This window comes from Melitaea cinxia, chromosome 15 (assembly GCF_905220565.1).
Source record: "Melitaea cinxia chromosome 15, ilMelCinx1.1, whole genome shotgun sequence".
NCBI classification, from domain to species: domain Eukaryota; kingdom Metazoa; phylum Arthropoda; class Insecta; order Lepidoptera; family Nymphalidae; genus Melitaea; species Melitaea cinxia.
In genome coordinates this window covers 9382349-9401537 of record NC_059408.1, presented here as the reverse complement: position 1 = coordinate 9401537, position 19189 = coordinate 9382349, and the positions used below count along the sequence as shown (strand labels likewise).

The 19189-nt window shown below is 32.1% G+C and overlaps 2 protein-coding genes and 1 long non-coding RNA gene across 3 annotated transcripts in view; 1 reads left to right on the top strand and 2 right to left on the bottom strand.

The window, feature by feature from the left end:
* The window catches only part of LOC123660703, a 39519-nt gene extending 31052 nt beyond the window's left edge, over positions 1–8467 (bottom strand). The window contains exon 1 of the mRNA XM_045595752.1: positions 8315–8467. Within this exon, the coding sequence (XP_045451708.1) occupies positions 8315–8467 (153 nt within the window). The remainder of the gene's footprint in view (positions 1–8314) is intronic.
* Positions 1348–17758, top strand: LOC123660705. Its single transcript, XR_006744235.1, has 3 exons — positions 1348–1358; positions 12948–12959; positions 17681–17758. It is a non-coding gene; the product is annotated as an uncharacterized LOC123660705 (long non-coding RNA).
* On the bottom strand, positions 16920–18869 carry LOC123660704 (glutaredoxin-C4-like). Its single transcript, XM_045595753.1, has 3 exons — positions 18675–18869; positions 18370–18474; positions 16920–17146 (listed from the first exon to the last, which is right to left on the bottom strand). The coding sequence occupies exons 1-3, from the start codon at positions 18819–18821 to the stop codon at positions 17048–17050; spliced, it is 351 nt and encodes a 116-aa protein (XP_045451709.1). The 5' UTR covers positions 18822–18869; the 3' UTR covers positions 16920–17047.
* Between the last annotated feature and the right edge of the window lie 320 nt (positions 18870–19189).

Sequence of the window (19189 nt, the reverse complement as noted above, 5' to 3'; positions counted from 1 at the left end):
CTAAAAAATAGTCGAAACTGCACCGATGTGTTCGGAAAGTTCACAAGAAAGAAGTTAGAAGATAAGTTTCATGTAGCAACTTACACCAAGACCCGACCGATGCATCTTAAGATGTCCACGAGACGTGGAAACTTCACACACAGCGGAAGTTCCGATCGAAGGAAAATTCTCCTTAACTTGTTTGTTAAATGCTTTAAAGAGAAATATCAATTTTAATATAACGACTAGAAAATATTATTAAAACCTTATATAATAAAGTGAATATAAAACAAAATAATATGGTACAAAAATAAAAATTTTGTATATCATATAATGTACTTTATTCAAATTGCAAAAATATAAACAGGATTTTAGGTTAATTGTAGTTATGCGCTTTTGCTCGAGATACTTTTAAATAGGATACGTGCTATTTTAATATAAAGCCTTATAATACACTAATGAAAGGAGTGTTTTAACTCAAACGTTTTTTTTTTACAATTTTGTTTTTGTTATAAATTTGTTCTTAATTTTTAGAGATAACACTTTATTTCAAAAGAAATGGCAAAATGTTGCTCGTTTTAAAGAATAATAGATATGTCTAACTAAATCTGTAAAGCAACTGAATCATTAAATTCAGGTGATAAATATTATAATGAAATATTCTTAATGCTTACGGTCACTAATTTTGCGAACTGGTAACCGTTACAAATATTTTGGAACGAAGTTCCTTACGGCAGGCTTGACATTTGGCTGGGCGACCGAACTGAAAAAAATGTGATGCTAAAACCGTAAGAAAAATATATAACGGAAGTGATGTAATATCAGTCACACGACTGTATAATATGACGTTTGTAAAAGTAAAATATTACTAGTAAAGTTTTTTTTTTTAAATTATTTATGTAATTTTATACTGTGAACAAAAATATAAAGACATATGTTTTTTATTTCACTTAATAGTTTGAATTATTATTATTATTATTTTGTTTGATTTATTTTATTTTACGGTCTTTGTTGTTTTCTAAAATACTAAATTTCCTAAATACTTTTATGTACTTAATTAAAAACCAATCAACAAAATAAAAAAAAATCAAGAACTAGAAAATATATATAAAATTCAACACTTTTTTCAAATTGTGTTGCTTCTATACTATCCGAAGGAACTTCGTTCCTACCTGGTGTCCCATGACACCACATAATTTTATTATGATGTTTTTAATGTAATTTTTAAAAATTGCCTAATGAACCTATTGTAGCCACGAATTGTTGTCATCGAAACAATTTTTGAGTTGCTGCACGCGACAGCCAAATTAGTCATAAATTATTGTTACTAACAACTGACAAACAATAAACCAAACTTATTAAATCGTATTTTTATTATGGTTATTCGTATTTATAATTTAGGTAATTTTTACAAAATTTAACAGCACTATTTGAAAACAAGATAAGCTTATTAGCTTCTGTACTAGTCGTATTAGAAATAAGTTATTGTACAAACGAACAGTGCGGACCTGCACTGTATTGTTTCACAAATAGATATTGTCCCAGAAGTGGGTGAAGGCCCTATACGTGAAGGAGTGTATTAAAGAAAAAATTAACTCTAAAAGTAAAACACCCGCAAATTACATATACGAAATAATTTAACAAAACCTCTAAGTATTCATTGATAGCTTAAGGTTTTTGGCAGTTTACTTTTTATTTCGCAATCATAAATTGAAATACAATTTTTTCGTTTCGCACTACTTTTAGGCCCGTATTTACTTTTTCGTTTTTATAAAAACAGTTCACTATTTGCACTTTATATGTCGAAGCTAAAAATTGAAACTAAAAAAACAAGGAAGAATGAAAGTCCGAACTAAATATATAAAATGTAATAAATTTTCAATTAGAAAAGGCAACAAGTTTACATCTGTAGGCTGTAGGTACCTATTTGTCTGTTACCTTCGTCAATGTAGTTTTTTTATTATTTTAAAGCAATTGGAGGCAGGCTTAGTAAGGTAAGATGAGGTCCACGAGTCCCAAGAAAAAGTTAACATTTGTATGTAATATTCTCGATGACTACGGCTTTCGAAAGAAAGGCGTTGATTGAGTGTGCTGAGTGCGCTGACAATCAGTTTCGGATTAATGACGGTCTCGGGTCTAACACTTCTTTATACGTCAGTATTTTTATCAGTCAGTTACACTTTGGTAAAGTAATATAATTTGTCGCCAGTAACTAAGTGGAGTTAACTGGAAAGATTCACAAATAAATTACTTTTAAGAAAAAATGTGCCTTATGTAGTATGGTTGAAGTTAAAACACCGAACAGAAATCTCATATGAAGGTTAAAATTAAAAAAAAAAAATTAAGATGTTGAAGAAAATATTCGAAAATATAAAGGTTAGTGTACTGTTTGATTGGAAATAATTAAAAAAAATCATGTGTAAATTAAAAAAAATCACATGTAATGTTTTATTCAACGGAAATCGAATTAAATTAAAATAAATCTTTAGTTCCCTTGATCTTGTCCTCTTTTACTATACCTACCGATAACCCCGTTGTGATGTTGTACATATTATACGTAGACATTATTAAAGTAAACACACATACTATCTCCGAACAAAATAGTGTAAATTTTACACTAGACTGCAATACCCTAAAGGTGTGAATTCTCCTGCATGCGGTATCCTATCAAGATTCTACCACGTAAAATCTATATTGTACGATGTCCATAAAGAAGCGGGGGAATTAACACCGTTCAGACTCCAGACGATGGATAAGCGACCCGATCGCTCCAACACCACTCAGGAAAATAAAGTATTGTTCTCGTAGCGGTTGATATTAAAGGTAAAGAGAGAAAGAAATGCTTTAATTCTTACATTTAGTTGAATAAGTTTTACTGTAGGTACATAGGTATAATCTAAATAATAAGTACATATTTAAACTGTGAACACGTGCTTTGACATTCAATTATTTTATTTTATTACTCTTAATTATTTTCTGACTAATATAACTTCATAATAAGCTTATCAAATCTAACAAATAGAATACGATAGTAATATGAGGATGTTTGCGAATATTTAAATGAACTAAAAACTACCGTTGAAAAGGTTCGATAATCTTGCGATTATGTTAATGTTACTACTTACACGAGATTTCTCTTTTATTCGATATTGAATACGGTCGAAGTGAAAAGTATGCTAATAGTCAAGAAAAACTTATCCACTGGGCGATCTGGACAAAAGCCTAGGTCTGTAGTCAATGTCTATACTAGGTAGTACCTGCCTGATCGGTATCTAATAACAAATATTACAGACTTAGTCTATGGTGGATTCATATTTTGGAAAAATTAAACGATAATTATTAACTGTGATATGTCACCAACCCGCTTTCCCAGCGTGGTGACTATGGGCAAAACACATGAGTTCACACCATTTTTGGCGCGAACTTGCCGAGGCCTATGTCCAGCAGTGGACTGCGCTGGGCTGAACTGATTAACTATGGTAGTCAAAGGGCATCCATTATTATTATTATAACATATAATAAAGACATAAGCGGAGTAGCCTGTTTGTTTGTTTGCTTGTGTAAACGCGCTAATCTCAGGAACTACTGCTTCGAATTGAAAAAATCTTTTTGAGTTGGATAGTCCATTTACCGAGGAAGAATATAGATAATATGATATCACACGACGCCTAATAGAAACTGAGCATTATTAAGAAATGCTACGAAAACGAACTACATTCTTTACGACGACTTCACGAAATATATTCTTTTTTGACAGTTTCCGTTGCGTGCGCTACGTAAACGGTTAAAGCTACCCAAAAATTATGTAAGATTGAATTAATCGCCATTAAAAGTTTAAAAAAGTTTGTGGCAGTATATGTCTATCTCTTAAGGTTAACTCAATTTTTTTTTATGGTCATCAAGTTTGTTCTAAAATAATGCATTATTTGCAATTGTGGTTTTACATGCATGATATAAATCCTTATCCAAATAAATACGTTATTCTTTACATCACACAAGTACTTATTATTGAACAAAATTGAACGTACTTTAGAAAATATCATAGTTTTAAAATAGCTCCGCGATGAATTAATGATCACAAAAAGTGTTCATATTAATCCTTATAGATTATTATAGATAGTCATGGGATACTCATCTCAATTACCTGTCCGGTAGTTGTGGTATAGTATATGGGTATGCGACCCCGGCTTCCCTAGCTATTACTGTCCTATCCCCTACCCTCTGGGCGGTAATATCCTACATTTCCTATTTCCCCACACCAACTTCTTGCTTCCTTCTTCATTCTTCACACCACTTATCCTTCCCTTCCCTATTCCTACCCTCTCCGCCAATCCAACGTCTGCCGCGCGGATGCGTGGCTAGGGGCAAACCTAGTCGTTAGCGTGCCACTCTGCCCTGGGACCGGGACCCAGATTTAAGCCGGCTCTTACCCTGGCATGCGGGGCTCTGCTGGGGTGGACAAACCTTTCCCTTGCTATTCGTGGGAACGCATGGAAAAAAAAAATTAATTAACCAAAATGGCGGCGATGTGGTTCGCCTCCCATCACGTCTCGTTTCTCGCGAAGGCGAAAAGTGGCCCATGGAGAGCCGCTTCGCTACGTTGAATGTAAGAGGAGGAATGAATTGTAAGGTAGATGAAGTATGTCAGATGATGGATGAACGATGCATAGATGTTCTATGCGTGAATGAAACTAAGAGGAAGGGATGTGACACCACAGTACATGGTCCCTACACGGCATACTGGTCGGAGTCCCCCAAACCAGCCGAGGCTGTCAGGGAGTAGGTGTGATTCTTTCCTCTCGAATGGTTGAATGTGTGTGATGGAGCATGAATGTGTAAGCCCAAAGATTCCTCTAGATCAGGCTAAAAGTTGGACTCACCCGCTTGTTTATGCTTGGGGCCTATGCACCGACAAAGATACGTGGAGGTGGGTCATCAAAAGCCCAACAGGAGAGAGAGGAATTTTGGGATAGCATGAGAGATGTCTTGAATAAGTGCGGAGAAAATGAACGGATCGTAATGTTAGGGGACTTTAATGGGTGGGTTGGAGTAAAGTGTGATGGGTATGAAAGATTTCTGGGTATGTTGGGAACGAGAGAGTGAATGACAATGGGAGAAGCCTGCTTGAAGTATGCTTGGAATGGAATCTTTACGTGGCCAACACAATGTTTGACCATAACAGTAACTTGTCACAGTAATGGTTTAAAACTGTTTTAGTACCTACGTTTTTTCCTCAAATTAACGCAGGTGTAATCGCGGAATACAGCTAGTTATAACATAAAGCCTAAAGATATAGTTTATACCTAAAGATATAGTTCGATAGTTTTGCTTTTATACGAAAAATTTTAGAGATCCCACATAGTTATATGTATATAGTAATTGTACTTTCTAAGTGAAATAATTATGGTATCAATAATTATTTATTTATGGTACAAAACTCTAGATATGCAGTTTAATTGGCAACAAAGATTTCTTTTATTTGCAATCATGAAAATAGCAAAACGATCGTGACCAATCGGCAAAGGATTCGAAGTACTTTTAATTTAAAATTAGAAGCTCGGCACTTTTTGAGAAAGCTAATCAAATTTCTAGTATCCATTATTATGCAAAGCTTCATTAACAAACGGCGTATTTCGGCCTACTTAAATAATGTGATTTTATCCGGACAAATTTAAATTAAATTTGTTGTTCTGCTTTAATATTAACGAGGCGGTTACAAGAACAAAAGTGTAAAACTTTTATACAATAGTCAAAATAAATAGTTTTTCAATTAATTCTAAACCTACACTAGCATAAAATACAATTTACAAATGTACATTATTTTATTAATAGTCCTATGTATATGTACGTGAGTAAACTAATAATGTTATTAGGCCCAAAAAAACACTTGTGAGTGTAAATTATAACCTCCGAATGTAAGTAAACTAAAAAATCATTTAAAGGCTGTGGCGCCGCTACTTGAAGGGGAAAATTAGGGTGACGTTAATGGTAATATACTTTCTTTACAAGGACATAATTGGGATAAATTGAGCCCTTTAGAGAGTCAAAAGCAAAATTTAGCTTTGAAATAAAGAAAACATGCCGTTTTTAATGACTCTCAGTTGCTTAGTCATTGAAATAACATAGGAAGAAAAATAAAACGTGTAATAAAGGAGCGTAGAGTAGTCATTTTTTATTTATGGTGTAGACTTAAATATAAATTATATATCTTTAAGTAAATACGTTTGTATAATTTTACACTCAAAGTAACAAAGAACTTCAGTTCTTTGTTCAATTCTTAAATGACAATAATTTTAGTTTCATGTAAGTACGTTTATCTTATAGAAGATGAATATAAAATAATGTTTATCTTATTATCTAATTAGAGATGTCGAATTAAATTAACCTTGCGTATATCTTCTTTCTTTGCGTATTATATTATATTCTTTAAGTGAAAATAGTTAGGTAATTTTTGATCAATTCCAAAAAAGGAGGAATGTTTTCAATTCGATTTTATTTTCTTTTATGTATTTTACCTCATAGCTTTTGACTAGGTGGACCGATTTCGATAATTCTTTTTTTTTTTATCGTAAGGTGGAACTTGTCATGTAGTCTTATTTAAATTTTATCGAGATCTGATGAGTCTTTTTGAGTAATCTTTGATAACGCGTATTTAATTCACTGTTTTTCGTCTACTTACGTTGTATTACTTGTCGATGTAATTGAAGTCGGTTTTTTTTATCTTTTATAGTATTTAATAAATGTTATAAATATGAAAAAAAATATCTACAGAATATCATATATAATATAACCTGATAGCGATCGTTACTCATAGTAAGTGACATATCCGCCAACCCTCTGTGAAGCAGCATGGTGGATTAAGCTCCAATCCTTCTCACATATGGAGAAAGAGGGCTTTGCCCAGCAGTGGGATGTTAAAGGCTGAATGCGTATGCATTATATTATAAAGTTTTTTAATATAAAATTTATAATTGAAATTTTCAACCCAGTCTTAGGTAAATTTTATAAATATTTTGAAAAATATTTCAAATAAAACTCGACACCGAACCTAATGCATTTCGAATTTCTCCGATACAACCAAGTCTAGAGCCGACATATCTCAGACACATTAGGTAGATTGAAATCTCTTTGCCGATTTTAGAATTGCAAAACAGTGCAACCACTAGGAGATGCCGCTTGATTCAAAGAAAATATTTATTTTTTCAACCAGTCTCACTTGCTAAATAAAAACATTTCATTCGTCTTAAATCGAATTATAAGTTTTGTGAATTACAACTAAATATAACTTTAAATAAGCTGAAGTGATGATGGCGATAATTTAAAATAGATACTGATATTTCGTTATTTATATTTAGCAGTTTTTCTTTTTTAAGAACCATTTGATTGAAATTCTCTTGTTATTTTCTAACTCCTACGTCTATTTTTTGCCACCCACTTCGTATTTGCGATTATTAAATTATAAAAAACGATTTTTTTTCTATGATGTTGTGATTCGGAATGACAGATCAACAGTTAGGTACTCTATCGTGTATGCCGTAATATACCAGATTGTTGGATCTTTATCTAAATCATTACAAGCACTATAATATTTAATATATGCTCAGATATTGCGACAAGCCCATATATCACTTGCAAAGTCAGGTCCAGTGTAAAGATTCAGTATTTGCAAACGAATAATTAAAAAGTATTATCACAACGATTTTGAACGAGATCGCCAAAAATAAGAAGTTGTAAACTCTATAATTAATATATATTTCTCAGCAAGACGTCATATCTTGTCGGCACTTATTCACTTGTTTGCCTCAGGGCGGTTAATCAAAGTTGAAAGCGCACGCGATGTCAGCGAAAACTAATTTGATGAAAAGTTAGCGATTCCACTGAACTAATTTGCCCTACTAGTTATGATCTTTAACACAATGTACCTACATTCTATTATCTTCAGCAGTTCAGAAGCGAACTTCTTAACGACGTCGGAAATATCTCTAAAAACGAAATTGAAGTTACAAACTATACCTACATATACGGGTGTTTATTTAATTTCTGAAAACCGATGCCGAGTTTATAAGATAGATAGACAGTAAAGTCAATTCCTTAAGTACGGTTAGTTAACCGCCGTGACCGAATTTCAGTTCGAAACTTTGATTATAAGGCTTATAGGCGCTCTACCTTGAAATATGGAGGATCTTAGGTTGATAGGTGCAGCTCAGGCGAAAATTCAGAAATTCAAATATATTATGGAGAAGGCGGTGTGTAATATAAGACTTAATAAGAATTTAAAATAAGACAGTGAAAAGATTTATGATATTATTTTTGACTTAAAATATAGATATCTCACCTTTTTAGCCTTTCCATTTTTCCTAAGTAATTTGGCGCAACAAAGGCCCCTAGTGTCCGGGATGGGGGCGGGAGTTCGCTTCGGCCAGCAAAGACGTTTCGGAGTGACCGCCGCCGCCGCCTCGCTACGAGCCTCTTCCTTATCTTCACACATTACCACTACCCCTAAGCTACGCAACACTCACAACTGAGATATCGATGCTTTATGAGAACCTCTGGCATTGTTTTCTTCTATAAAACTAAGCCACGATAACGCTATCTCATTCTAATTTATGATGCCAAATGGCCCGTTTGCAAAAATCTTTTTCACTTTATGGCTCAATACTTTTTAGGTTTTCTATGGCGACATTTTTCTACCAAAGCTAAAATAGATAAGTTCGATAGGTTTGTACTATTCCTTTCTAAGTCTAAGTGCGAACTATCTTATCTCTACAGAGTGCTGTCGCAACGTCCGATTTAACATCTGAAACAAATAAACACAGTAATATTTTAACATTGTCACTAGGCACAAATCAAATAAATCTTAATTAGGTTTAATTGAAACAAATGAATGGGACCAGCGCCTATCGATCATTAATTAATCTTGTTTATGGGTATTGATGAATCTTTTGAAGTAAAAGGCAATTTTTTATTGCGGACTAATGAATATTTAATGACTAACGGTTGTTCCCCACGAAGTTACTCAACATAATTATCACGAGCTCATTGAATTATTTCCGAAAATTCTTCAGCGCGTCAATATTCTTTAGACGGTTGACAAGCATAATTACGATAAAGACAAAAATATTATGCTAGACATTTTGTGGCCTTTTTCTTTTTATTTATTTATTTAAATACTATTTTTATACTTTGTTGAAGTAGCCTTAATAAATAGTTACAAAAATATGAACAAGCAACTTTCATTTTTTGTAAAATATTTTTCTTTCGTTTATTTTATTTATACCTTATTTTGTACTACGTAATACACATTATTATTTAATAATTGTGTTTGCTCGCAAACGAAAAAAACCGACTTCAATTACACCGACAAGTAATAACAACGTGAGTAGAAAAAATTAACAAACGCACTAGTCATCACGACTACGATTTTCGATGGTTTCCCTCGATATCTCTGGGACTCCATCATCAGACCCTGATTTTCTTATCATCGTACTACACTCGGGATATCTCCTTTCCAACAAAAAAAGAATTATCAAAATCGGCTCATAAATGACGAAGTTATCCCCGAACATACATAATACGGTCGAACCTCCTTTTTTGAAGTCGGTTAAAAATAGCTTCAGGGTAGTAGAATGGGTCTTATTTAGCAATTTCTTCCAAAAAATCCTTTAGTAAAAAATAATCTTTATAAATAAAAATGAATGTTGCTAAGCGCATAACTCGAGAGTGACTTGACCAATTCGGCTAATTTATTTATTTTTGTATGTTCCTTAAGGCCCACGGAAGGTTTTTATAAGAAAAAAAAGATTAAAGTCATCACCCGTAAAACGTTAAATTTATTGGAACGAAGTTTTGGAACGAAGTTCCTTATGGCAGGCAGGCTTGACTGGGCAAGCGAACTGAAAAAAAGTGATACTACAACCGTAAGAAAAATATATAACGGAAGTGACGTAATATCAGTCACACGACTGTACCTATATATGACGTTTGTAAAACTAAAATATTACTAGTAAACTTTTCTTTAAATTATTTATGTAATTTTCTACTGTCGACAAAAATCAATAAAGCCATATCTTTTTTATTTCACTTAATAATTTGAATTATTATTATTATTATTTTATTTGATTTATTTTATTTTACGACATTTGTTATTTTCTAAAATACTAAATTTATTAAAATTGCCTAAATACTTCTATGTACTTAATTAAAAACCAATCAACAAAATTAAAAAAAAAATCAAGAACTAGAAAATATATATAAATTTCAACATTTTTTTTTTCAAATTGTGTTGCTTCTATATTTTACTACTAGCCGTGCTCGCGATTTTATCCGCGTGGAATTTAATAAAAAAGTCTTTGATTAGTTCACAAAGTTATAAAAGTAATTTATTTAATATTATATAAAATTAAATAAATGTCTAGAATAAAAGTAGCCTAAGTTACTCCTTATTACATCAGCTATCCAGTCACGACCACGTCAAAATCGGTCAAGCCGTTTTAGAGATTAGCCGGAACAAAGGACAGACAGACAGACAAAACAGACAGACAAAAAATGTAAAAAATGTTATTTTAGTATATGTACCGTGTATACATCCCATATGCATTTAGCAAAAAGCGGTTATTTTAATAGTAAAAACAGACACTCCAATTTTTATTTATTTGTATAGATTAACTATTGACAGACTTCGTTCTGTCAGTGTCTTAATCTATACACAAAAAAAGTATATTTTTTTTTGTGTGAAAAAAAAATTTCAACAAATTTTAATTTATTGTCAACTTTATCTATTGAAGCAGAGGTAGTAGACTCGCAGGAGCAGATACCGCCAGTTTCCATCGCATCGCTGGATTCATTCCAGCTAATATCTCATTCTGTTTGTCTTCCGAGGCAATAAAATGACTTTTATGCAAATCATACGAATTCTATACATTTTTGATGAGCCTCTCTCAGACATATTCGCGGCGTTTAATTAATACATTTTTCCATCAAACTTTGTAATTCCAGAATACTTTGGATTTGGTAAAGGCTTGTTGAAGTAGGTACTTGATTGACTAACTTTGAATTAACGATCCTTTCGTAGAAATTTTTTAAAAGTTTTAACAAGGATACTGTTGTGCGTTTTAAAATTTTAATGAGATTAATAAAATATTTAAACAGTTCGACATTACTATTCGACTACTACAATATTCACGTTTTATGATACTTTCTTTTGTCTGACCTGTCATTATTAGCATTATACGGTTCACTAGTTTGAGCCTTTTGTTTTCCCACATTATTTCACCTTTAAAATCGGGTACGGTGGACTAAGATGTGAAGGTATTTTATAGTATGAAAGTGGAAGAGATTAAAAATACATTTAATATCCTTTACAGGCGAGTGAACAATCGGGATGCCTATTCTGACATAAAATGACTTTCATAATTCACCGTTACTAATGAAAATAAATAGGCACTCGAGTACACATCTACCCGGGCTGAAGTTTGTTGACATGCGAGAGAATACGTGAGGATTTTTATTTTCATTTTTACAGAGATGCGTCTCGGCGTCAACAGCGTATAAACCGCTTTATGTTATAAAAATCAAGTAAATTTCGAACTAAAACGACATGTGAGCTTATACGCTATGGAAATTCGAGACCAAGAGGAAACTTTAAACAGAATGAAAAAAGAAAAAAGCGTAAAAAAATTACTTTGAAAAGTTAGACTTTTTGTTGTGAAACTTCCGCAAAGAAGTTTCAATGGTTGTACTTTTAGTTAATGAACATAACAAATACAAATGTAATTTAAAAAAAAAAAATCTTTTGCACTTACTGAAAAGGACCAATGTTACTTAAGTAATTAACCGACTTCAAAAAAAAGAGGAGGTTACTCAATTCGACCGTATATTTTTTTTAAATAACTATTTTTATATATTAAAAATGTCAAACCGACAGAACAGTGTAATGCATATCATGTTTCAGTATACCTAAATATTTAATTCCTTAAGTTGGATACAATTCTGTCTTTTATTTTGGCGCCTACTTTGTGTTTATATTGTCTCCATACGGGTTCAGTTTTATTTAATCTTTCTTAATTCTGAATATATTGTCCATTTCTATCTAAATATATAATAAAATGGTAGGAAAGTCAAAACTGTACATTGATTATTTTTTTTAAAGAATACTTGGGGTGTGATTTACAATCGATACTGAAGCCAAAAATATAGTTTTTAGAATTTTGTCTGTTTTTCTGTATGTGTGTCCGGGATAAACTCAAAAAGTTCCGCATGGATTTACTTCAAATTTGGCACAAATATTATTAAGAAGTCGGGTCAACATATAGGCTACATATTATCATGCTATCACCTGCCGGGAACGAGTAGTGAACCTTTATTTCCTCAACGCATTCTGTAACAACGTGTAATCTAACTACGCATGTTGTTGTTATTATGTTGATAACCATGCTATATAAGCTAGCTTCACACTATAAAAATCACGCAATATAAGTAACTAAGCCGATAAATATAATTAAATGAATATAAGTAGGCAAGACAATTTTAAAGCAGCGCCATCTATGAGATTTTTCTGTAGATATGAAATGTAAAGAAGAAACGGGTAAATGAATGTTATTTTAAAAGGTATATTCGTAGGTATTTTTGGTGCTGTATAGCGTTCACGCAGACGACGTCGCGGGCAGCAGCTAGTAAGTAAATATTATGAAGAAGAATAATATAAAGCGAATAATATAATCGTCAAATGACAACACTACACCGTTTTTTCTTTGATTAAAAATATTCATGAGACAAATTTAACGTGTCCATTGGCTATAATCTCAAATATAATATAAAAATTTAAGCAAGTAATAATTTCTTGCTAATTCCGGTTTTTGGAGATACGATGTAACGTCATTTCATACGTGACTTGCTAAATTTATTATGGTCTTATCAAACGATTATTAATCTTAAGATATAAAAAAGAATAAGGTATTAATGTAGAGAAGTATTTATATAAAGTGTTTTGTTTTAAGTAAAAGCGAAGGCTTTCGTTTGCTAATTAATATATTTAGAAAAAGTCGATAATTAAAAAAAAACTTGCTAAAGCTGCCTATTGTTTTATAAGATGTTTTTTAAGTATGGGATTTTTTATTAAATCATGCATATTGTGTCATTTTTTATTATTATTAAACTATATATGTACAAAAAATAATAATAATAAGCGTCCGGTGATATAGTTTTACTATTAGAAAAATATTTTTATTTTTAAGACTCATAAACGATAGTCATGCTTTGTACAGCGTACTTGAATAAAGTAACTTTCAAGTTATTTTTCTTTTTACATTATGCGGTTGTATAGAATCGAAAGTTAATGTCGATTGTAATTCTAAGACTTTTTAAAAATTAGGGACAAAGTCTATATAAAGGCAAACAACGAGCAAAAAACAGGTTACAAATAATTATTGCTTTGATTGCTTTTGATAAAATAAAATATTTATTGATTATTATTACGTTTTACAGAGCTACATATAAAGCTTAATTGTAACAAATACAAACAAAAAAGCAATTCAATAATTCAACGTAACACAACACAAACATTTATCTTATACATCTTACCAACAAGAAAGCTAAGGAATCTATTCTCTTCAAGTATTTTTAGATCTTCACATTAAAAATAATCTACACTACGGAATCAAACCAAAAGTTTTTCGTAGCACGACACGCGACGCTGATCAAGCGCTACGTTGCTTTCACGGGAGTCGTAGGCGCTCTGCCTGAAGTCTGACTAGCGCCCGGTTTATATCACCCGTAGCAACCCCTAGCCCGTTTTACGCTGCCTTTCCCGCCGAAACGCCCCTAACTCGAGACCGAAGGAACCGATACACGAACTGCATAATAAATTTTCTTTTCATCGATATAAAAGAATGTATTGGTTCTCTAAATTGATGGAAAAAATTGCAATGTCACAATGATTTTATTATTTACATACCATGATCAGGAGAATATTGCTTATTAATTGCTAATAAATTACTCAAATATGAGTTTTTAATTTAAAAAAGTTATAGATTTGTTACAATTATAACTATAATCCAATCACGTAGGTATACTCCACATTATTCGTACAACTCGCGTACTAAACGTTATGTAGTGTCCATAGAGTAGTGTCAATAACAGATTGGAACCCTTTTCAACCATCTATAACCTGAGTCCGTCCGTCAGTCAGTCTATTCTGCCTTTAGTAAACCGTTTTTATTCAACTAGCGTAAAAATTTGTTACATATATAGATGTAACGTTTACATTTATGAATTTATTTGCAAATAATAATAGAAATCGAAAAATTTTAAAAAGTTTTCCACGTGTTTTTAATGAGCTGAATCGTAAATTAAGGATTTAAAATTTTATATTTATCATACTTTGTTAATGAAGTTACGCTTCAGCCTGTAATATCCCACTACTGGCCATAGGCCTCTTTCCCCATGTAGGAGAAGGATCAAAGCTTAATCCACCACGCTGCTCCAATGCGGGTTGGTGGATATATTCCCTACTATGAGTAACGATCGCTATCAGTGTACATGATAACAACGGGGACCGAAGGCTTAACGTGTTCTCCGAGGCACGGTGGGGAGACCCCACAAGGACTACACAAACACCACGACCACGGCAAACGTGTGCGGGGATCAAACCCACGACCTCTAGCGCAACAGCCAGTGCTGTGGCCATTGTTTATGGAGTTATTGCCTTATCATTATATTAACATCAGTGGCATATTTTCAAACGCAGCACCCTGGTCAAATAATTTTTGCTGCCCCATAAATTACGTTAAAAATGGAAAAGCAGCGTTTGTATTAGAGATGTGAGTTTTCGAAATAAAAACTATTAATAAATAATCGATTATTGTGTTTGAAAATTTTCAGCGGACTTTTTTTAGGCCACCTATTCCGTAATTTTTATTTAGATAATTAATAGTGGATGAAATTACCAATAGATATTATATATCGGCAAACCTTTTTTTAGTTGCACAAGGCAAATAAATATCAGCAATATATTTTGGCTAGCCTTTTTTTACACTTCCCTCGTACGTAAGCTCGGCTTAAGCCATACTAGGCTTGCGCCGCCCCTTTTATGATGCCGCCCTGGGCCGTGGCCCTTTTGGCCCTATGGTACGCCCCATATACGTACGCCCATAATTAACTATAATTAATTATAATATTTATTGTTGAGTATTTTTCGACCATAAGTGATTTGAATGAAATCACTAATATTATGCCCCTATAACCATTTTATATAAATAATAATAACCTTTAAAATCACGTTGTTGTCTAAAAATATTAAAAAAATACTTATTCGTTATGAATGACAGACACGTGTTGAGCCCATCAATCCCTTAATGATCTTTATATCAAGTAAACAAGCTAGAAGAGCCACCTAATCCACTGATCTAACTAAGAACAAAATTGGGCTTTATGCTTAAGATTTAAATAAAATATACTAAGAAGGAACACCAACTGTGACAATTTTTTATGTTAGGAAGCATTTGACTGTACACATTCCATTTCTTGTTTTGAAAGTTAGACATATCAACCTGTTGTTTATTGCAATAGTCCGAAAACACCCCACTATTAGATTAACGAACTCAAGGTAGTTTCCTATGAAGCAACAAAATTAGAGCTCAACCTTTGTTGTTCTACTGCAGGTTGGTGGATAATAAATCCACCAATTCAAACCACGTGAGTAACGTCGTAGGTAAAACGTCGTATCCTATAGCTTAAGTAGTTTTCATGGATTAAATGTATAATAAATTAGTATAGTAGAGAAATTTAGGAAGTAGGTATTGATGATATACATTATGCTTTTTTTACTGATTTCATTACGTACAATGTAATTGTAACATTAAAACAATAATCATATTTTACCGAAAACGTCACTAATTTGTACAATATAATAAAGATGTTGTTGGTACTTATAGTTGATTTACGTCAACTTGTTTTATACTTGTGTTTAGGTGCTTGCACTAATAAATTTAAATTCGTTTTTTTTTTATTTCAAATAGTTCAACATATATTTTTATTAAGAGTATAAGATATGTACTTTAAATAGATTTTAAGTAGAAATGTGTAACTAGATCTTAAATAGATAACTAATCAAGAGAGCGGCGTCGGACTTACCTTAAGCTATTTAATTTTCCCTTATTTCTGAGCCATAGTACATTATGTCTCGCAATTATAGCAAGAAATATAAACATTTTAAGCACTGAACGTGTTAACATGCACAATTATAAAAATGCTTTCATACACCAAAACAGTTTGTTTACACAAGCATGATACAAAATAAGATATTAAAGCATGTTGTGTTAGGGCGGGCTCGCAAGCGCCGACTAGCGGCAGGTTCGCGTAGTCGCTAGGGCGGCTGAGGACAGGGGTCGAGGGTAACAAATGTAGCTGTTTCTTTCTCCGTCACACGCATTACACCTCAATAAGTTCAATTCTCTATTGCGTTACGGGAAAAGGACGCTTTTATCAATGACATAGGATATATAGCAGCTAGCGCGTACGGCGCGCGTCTCCCCTCGGCGGCGGCAGGCTGCGCGTAGTGGCCTTGAGTGGGCCTGATGTTTTCATCCCGTGAGCGTAATAAAGCGTTTAGGGAGGGGACAGGCGACTTCTTCTGAAGGATTTATGGAGAAATCTCCAGAATTAATTCGGGCCGATTTTAACCCTCATGACCGTCAAGGGGAGATGCTCGCTGACTTAGCGTTATTTACATAATTATTAGCGACACATTGCTATGATTTGAATATTTTAATGACTATGATTAAAATTTCGTAAATCATTTTCACGTTCGCCTTTCTAATTGTATTGTAATTTTTTATTTAAGTACAATAAAAAATAACAAAAAATGAAAAACTGTTTTATTAACAATTTATTACAAAACGGTAAAATAAAAATATATAATCTACAAAGAATTTGTGAAAGAAATATTTGCAATACAGCAAATAATAGCTGTTTTATCACATAAAAAAATAAGCAACTTTTAAATTATTTATAAGTAGCATTTTATATAATTTGACAACAACAATTATTGTTTAATTTCTTCAATAGCTTTAATTTATCCAATTAACATTGGCTCCAGTTTTCCAGAATCGTATAGACTTTTCACGTCCGAACCTCCTCCGATGCAATTGCCGTTAATGAAGACTTGTGGTACCTGAAAAGCATAATTCTTTGTAAATAAACAAATATATACACGTATTTAACTTCAAATAGTCTAAGATACTGCTGCAAAATCTTTACGTTCATCAAGTAGATAATCAAACTCAAACCTTTATGAATAGGCAAAAACATTGCATACTTTTAATTAATATTACTTTCAGTGGTCGGTGTATTTTAGACTAAAAATTGTTATCACATTTGATAGAAGCATGTCAATGTAAGTTTTTTCATGTAGTATTATTATTTACCACATTTGTACTTGGTTTTTAATGGTGATAAGTATTGCACAATATTATGTTAAATATATGTGTGAGAATTTAATAAAAACTTTAATTATAATTTATACATACTTCATTTACAATGTTTTCACTATAAAATCTATATGCATATATTTAATATTTATGTGTAACTTTATCCTTATTTCTTTAAAGAAAAAAAAAAAATAAACTTCTATTTTTTACAAACTATTTTTAATAATTCATTTTAATCTATATAATGCAATATGTTTGTTGAAGCGCAAAATATGAAGAACTAGCTGACTTGGCAAATGTTGTCTTGCCGCTAAACACTATTTAAAAATAAGGGTTTGTGGTAGAGGGGTGAAAATTTAGAGTTGTATGTATTTTTCAATGCCGAATCATAATAAAATAAAGAATAAATAATTTATCTAAAAATTAAAAAAAAATTTAGGGGTGGACTACCCTTAATCTTTAGGGGGATGAAAAATAGATTTTGTTCGATTCTCAGACCTACCCAATATGCACACAAAATTTCATGAAATTGGTCAAGCTGTTTCGGAGGAGTTTAACTACAAACACCGCGACACGAGAATTTTATATAGTAGATGAAAAAAAAAATGGAAACTAATTAATGGCAATAACAAAAAAAGTAAAAATATGTATAATGATATCTTTTGCATATTGTAGACCGAATATAAAATCATCATATCAAAAATTTCGATCTAGCGGGTACATCGTTCCATAGCTTAATTGGCTAGAGCACCGACATGATCAGTCAGAGATGCAGGTTCGATCTCCGCTGAAATGGTCGATTTTTGATATGATATTAAAAAATGTTTAGAATTTCCTAATGTGTGGGTAACACAAAAATAAAATCGTACAAATTACTTATTATTTGAGTATTTAAAAGAATTATCAACCATTAGAAGAATGACGTCACTATTTCATATGTCATTCATGGAAAAAAATTGCGACTTACAGTCCTAAAGCCAGTAATTTGAGCAAGGTTCTCTTGGATTTCCGGTCCATCATCTCGCTGATCTAGTTCATACACCTTAATCGGCTGTTTGATCTTACTAAACACCTGAAAGTAATTAAAACAAACATTAACAAGCAATTCATGGTACATTGGTTGATCGGAATTTTAGTCGGAAATCGGAATCGTAAATGAGTTATAAGTTAAGACAAAAAACTGAACTTATTAGGTATTAGATATTTAAAATGTTAGATAAAAATATTAATAATACAGTAAAATAAGAAAATAAAGTAGATGGTTATACTTACATCTTTGGCTAACGTACAATAGGGACAGTACGTTTTAGAGAAAACTACAACTTTTTCTTGCGAAATTGCTTCTTTGATGAATTGTTTAATTTCCGTGGAACTCGCCATTTTAGATGCACGAACTACTTTACTGGATAAAGATCCCATTAGAAACTAAAAAGTCATATTTGACATTTATACGAAAATTGACAGTTTATAAATAAACAGATAACGAACGAAAATTCAGCTACCAGTTGACTAGCCAAAAATTTAAGTAATTAATTAAGTATTAGTATTAATAAATAACTATAAAAGTTAGCTGTGTGGTTACAGCAGTAAGAATATAGCCACCCCCTTTCTTTCGGTGGGTGTCGTAAGAGGTAACAATAAACTACAAAAAAAAAGTAAAGAGGTAAACTCCAATAAATTGTAAAAATATTACTTTAGCAAAAAAACAAATTAGTACACTATATATTTAAAATGAAGGATAGTGATGTGTTATATTTACGTTAATTTTAATGGCTAAAACAATTTAA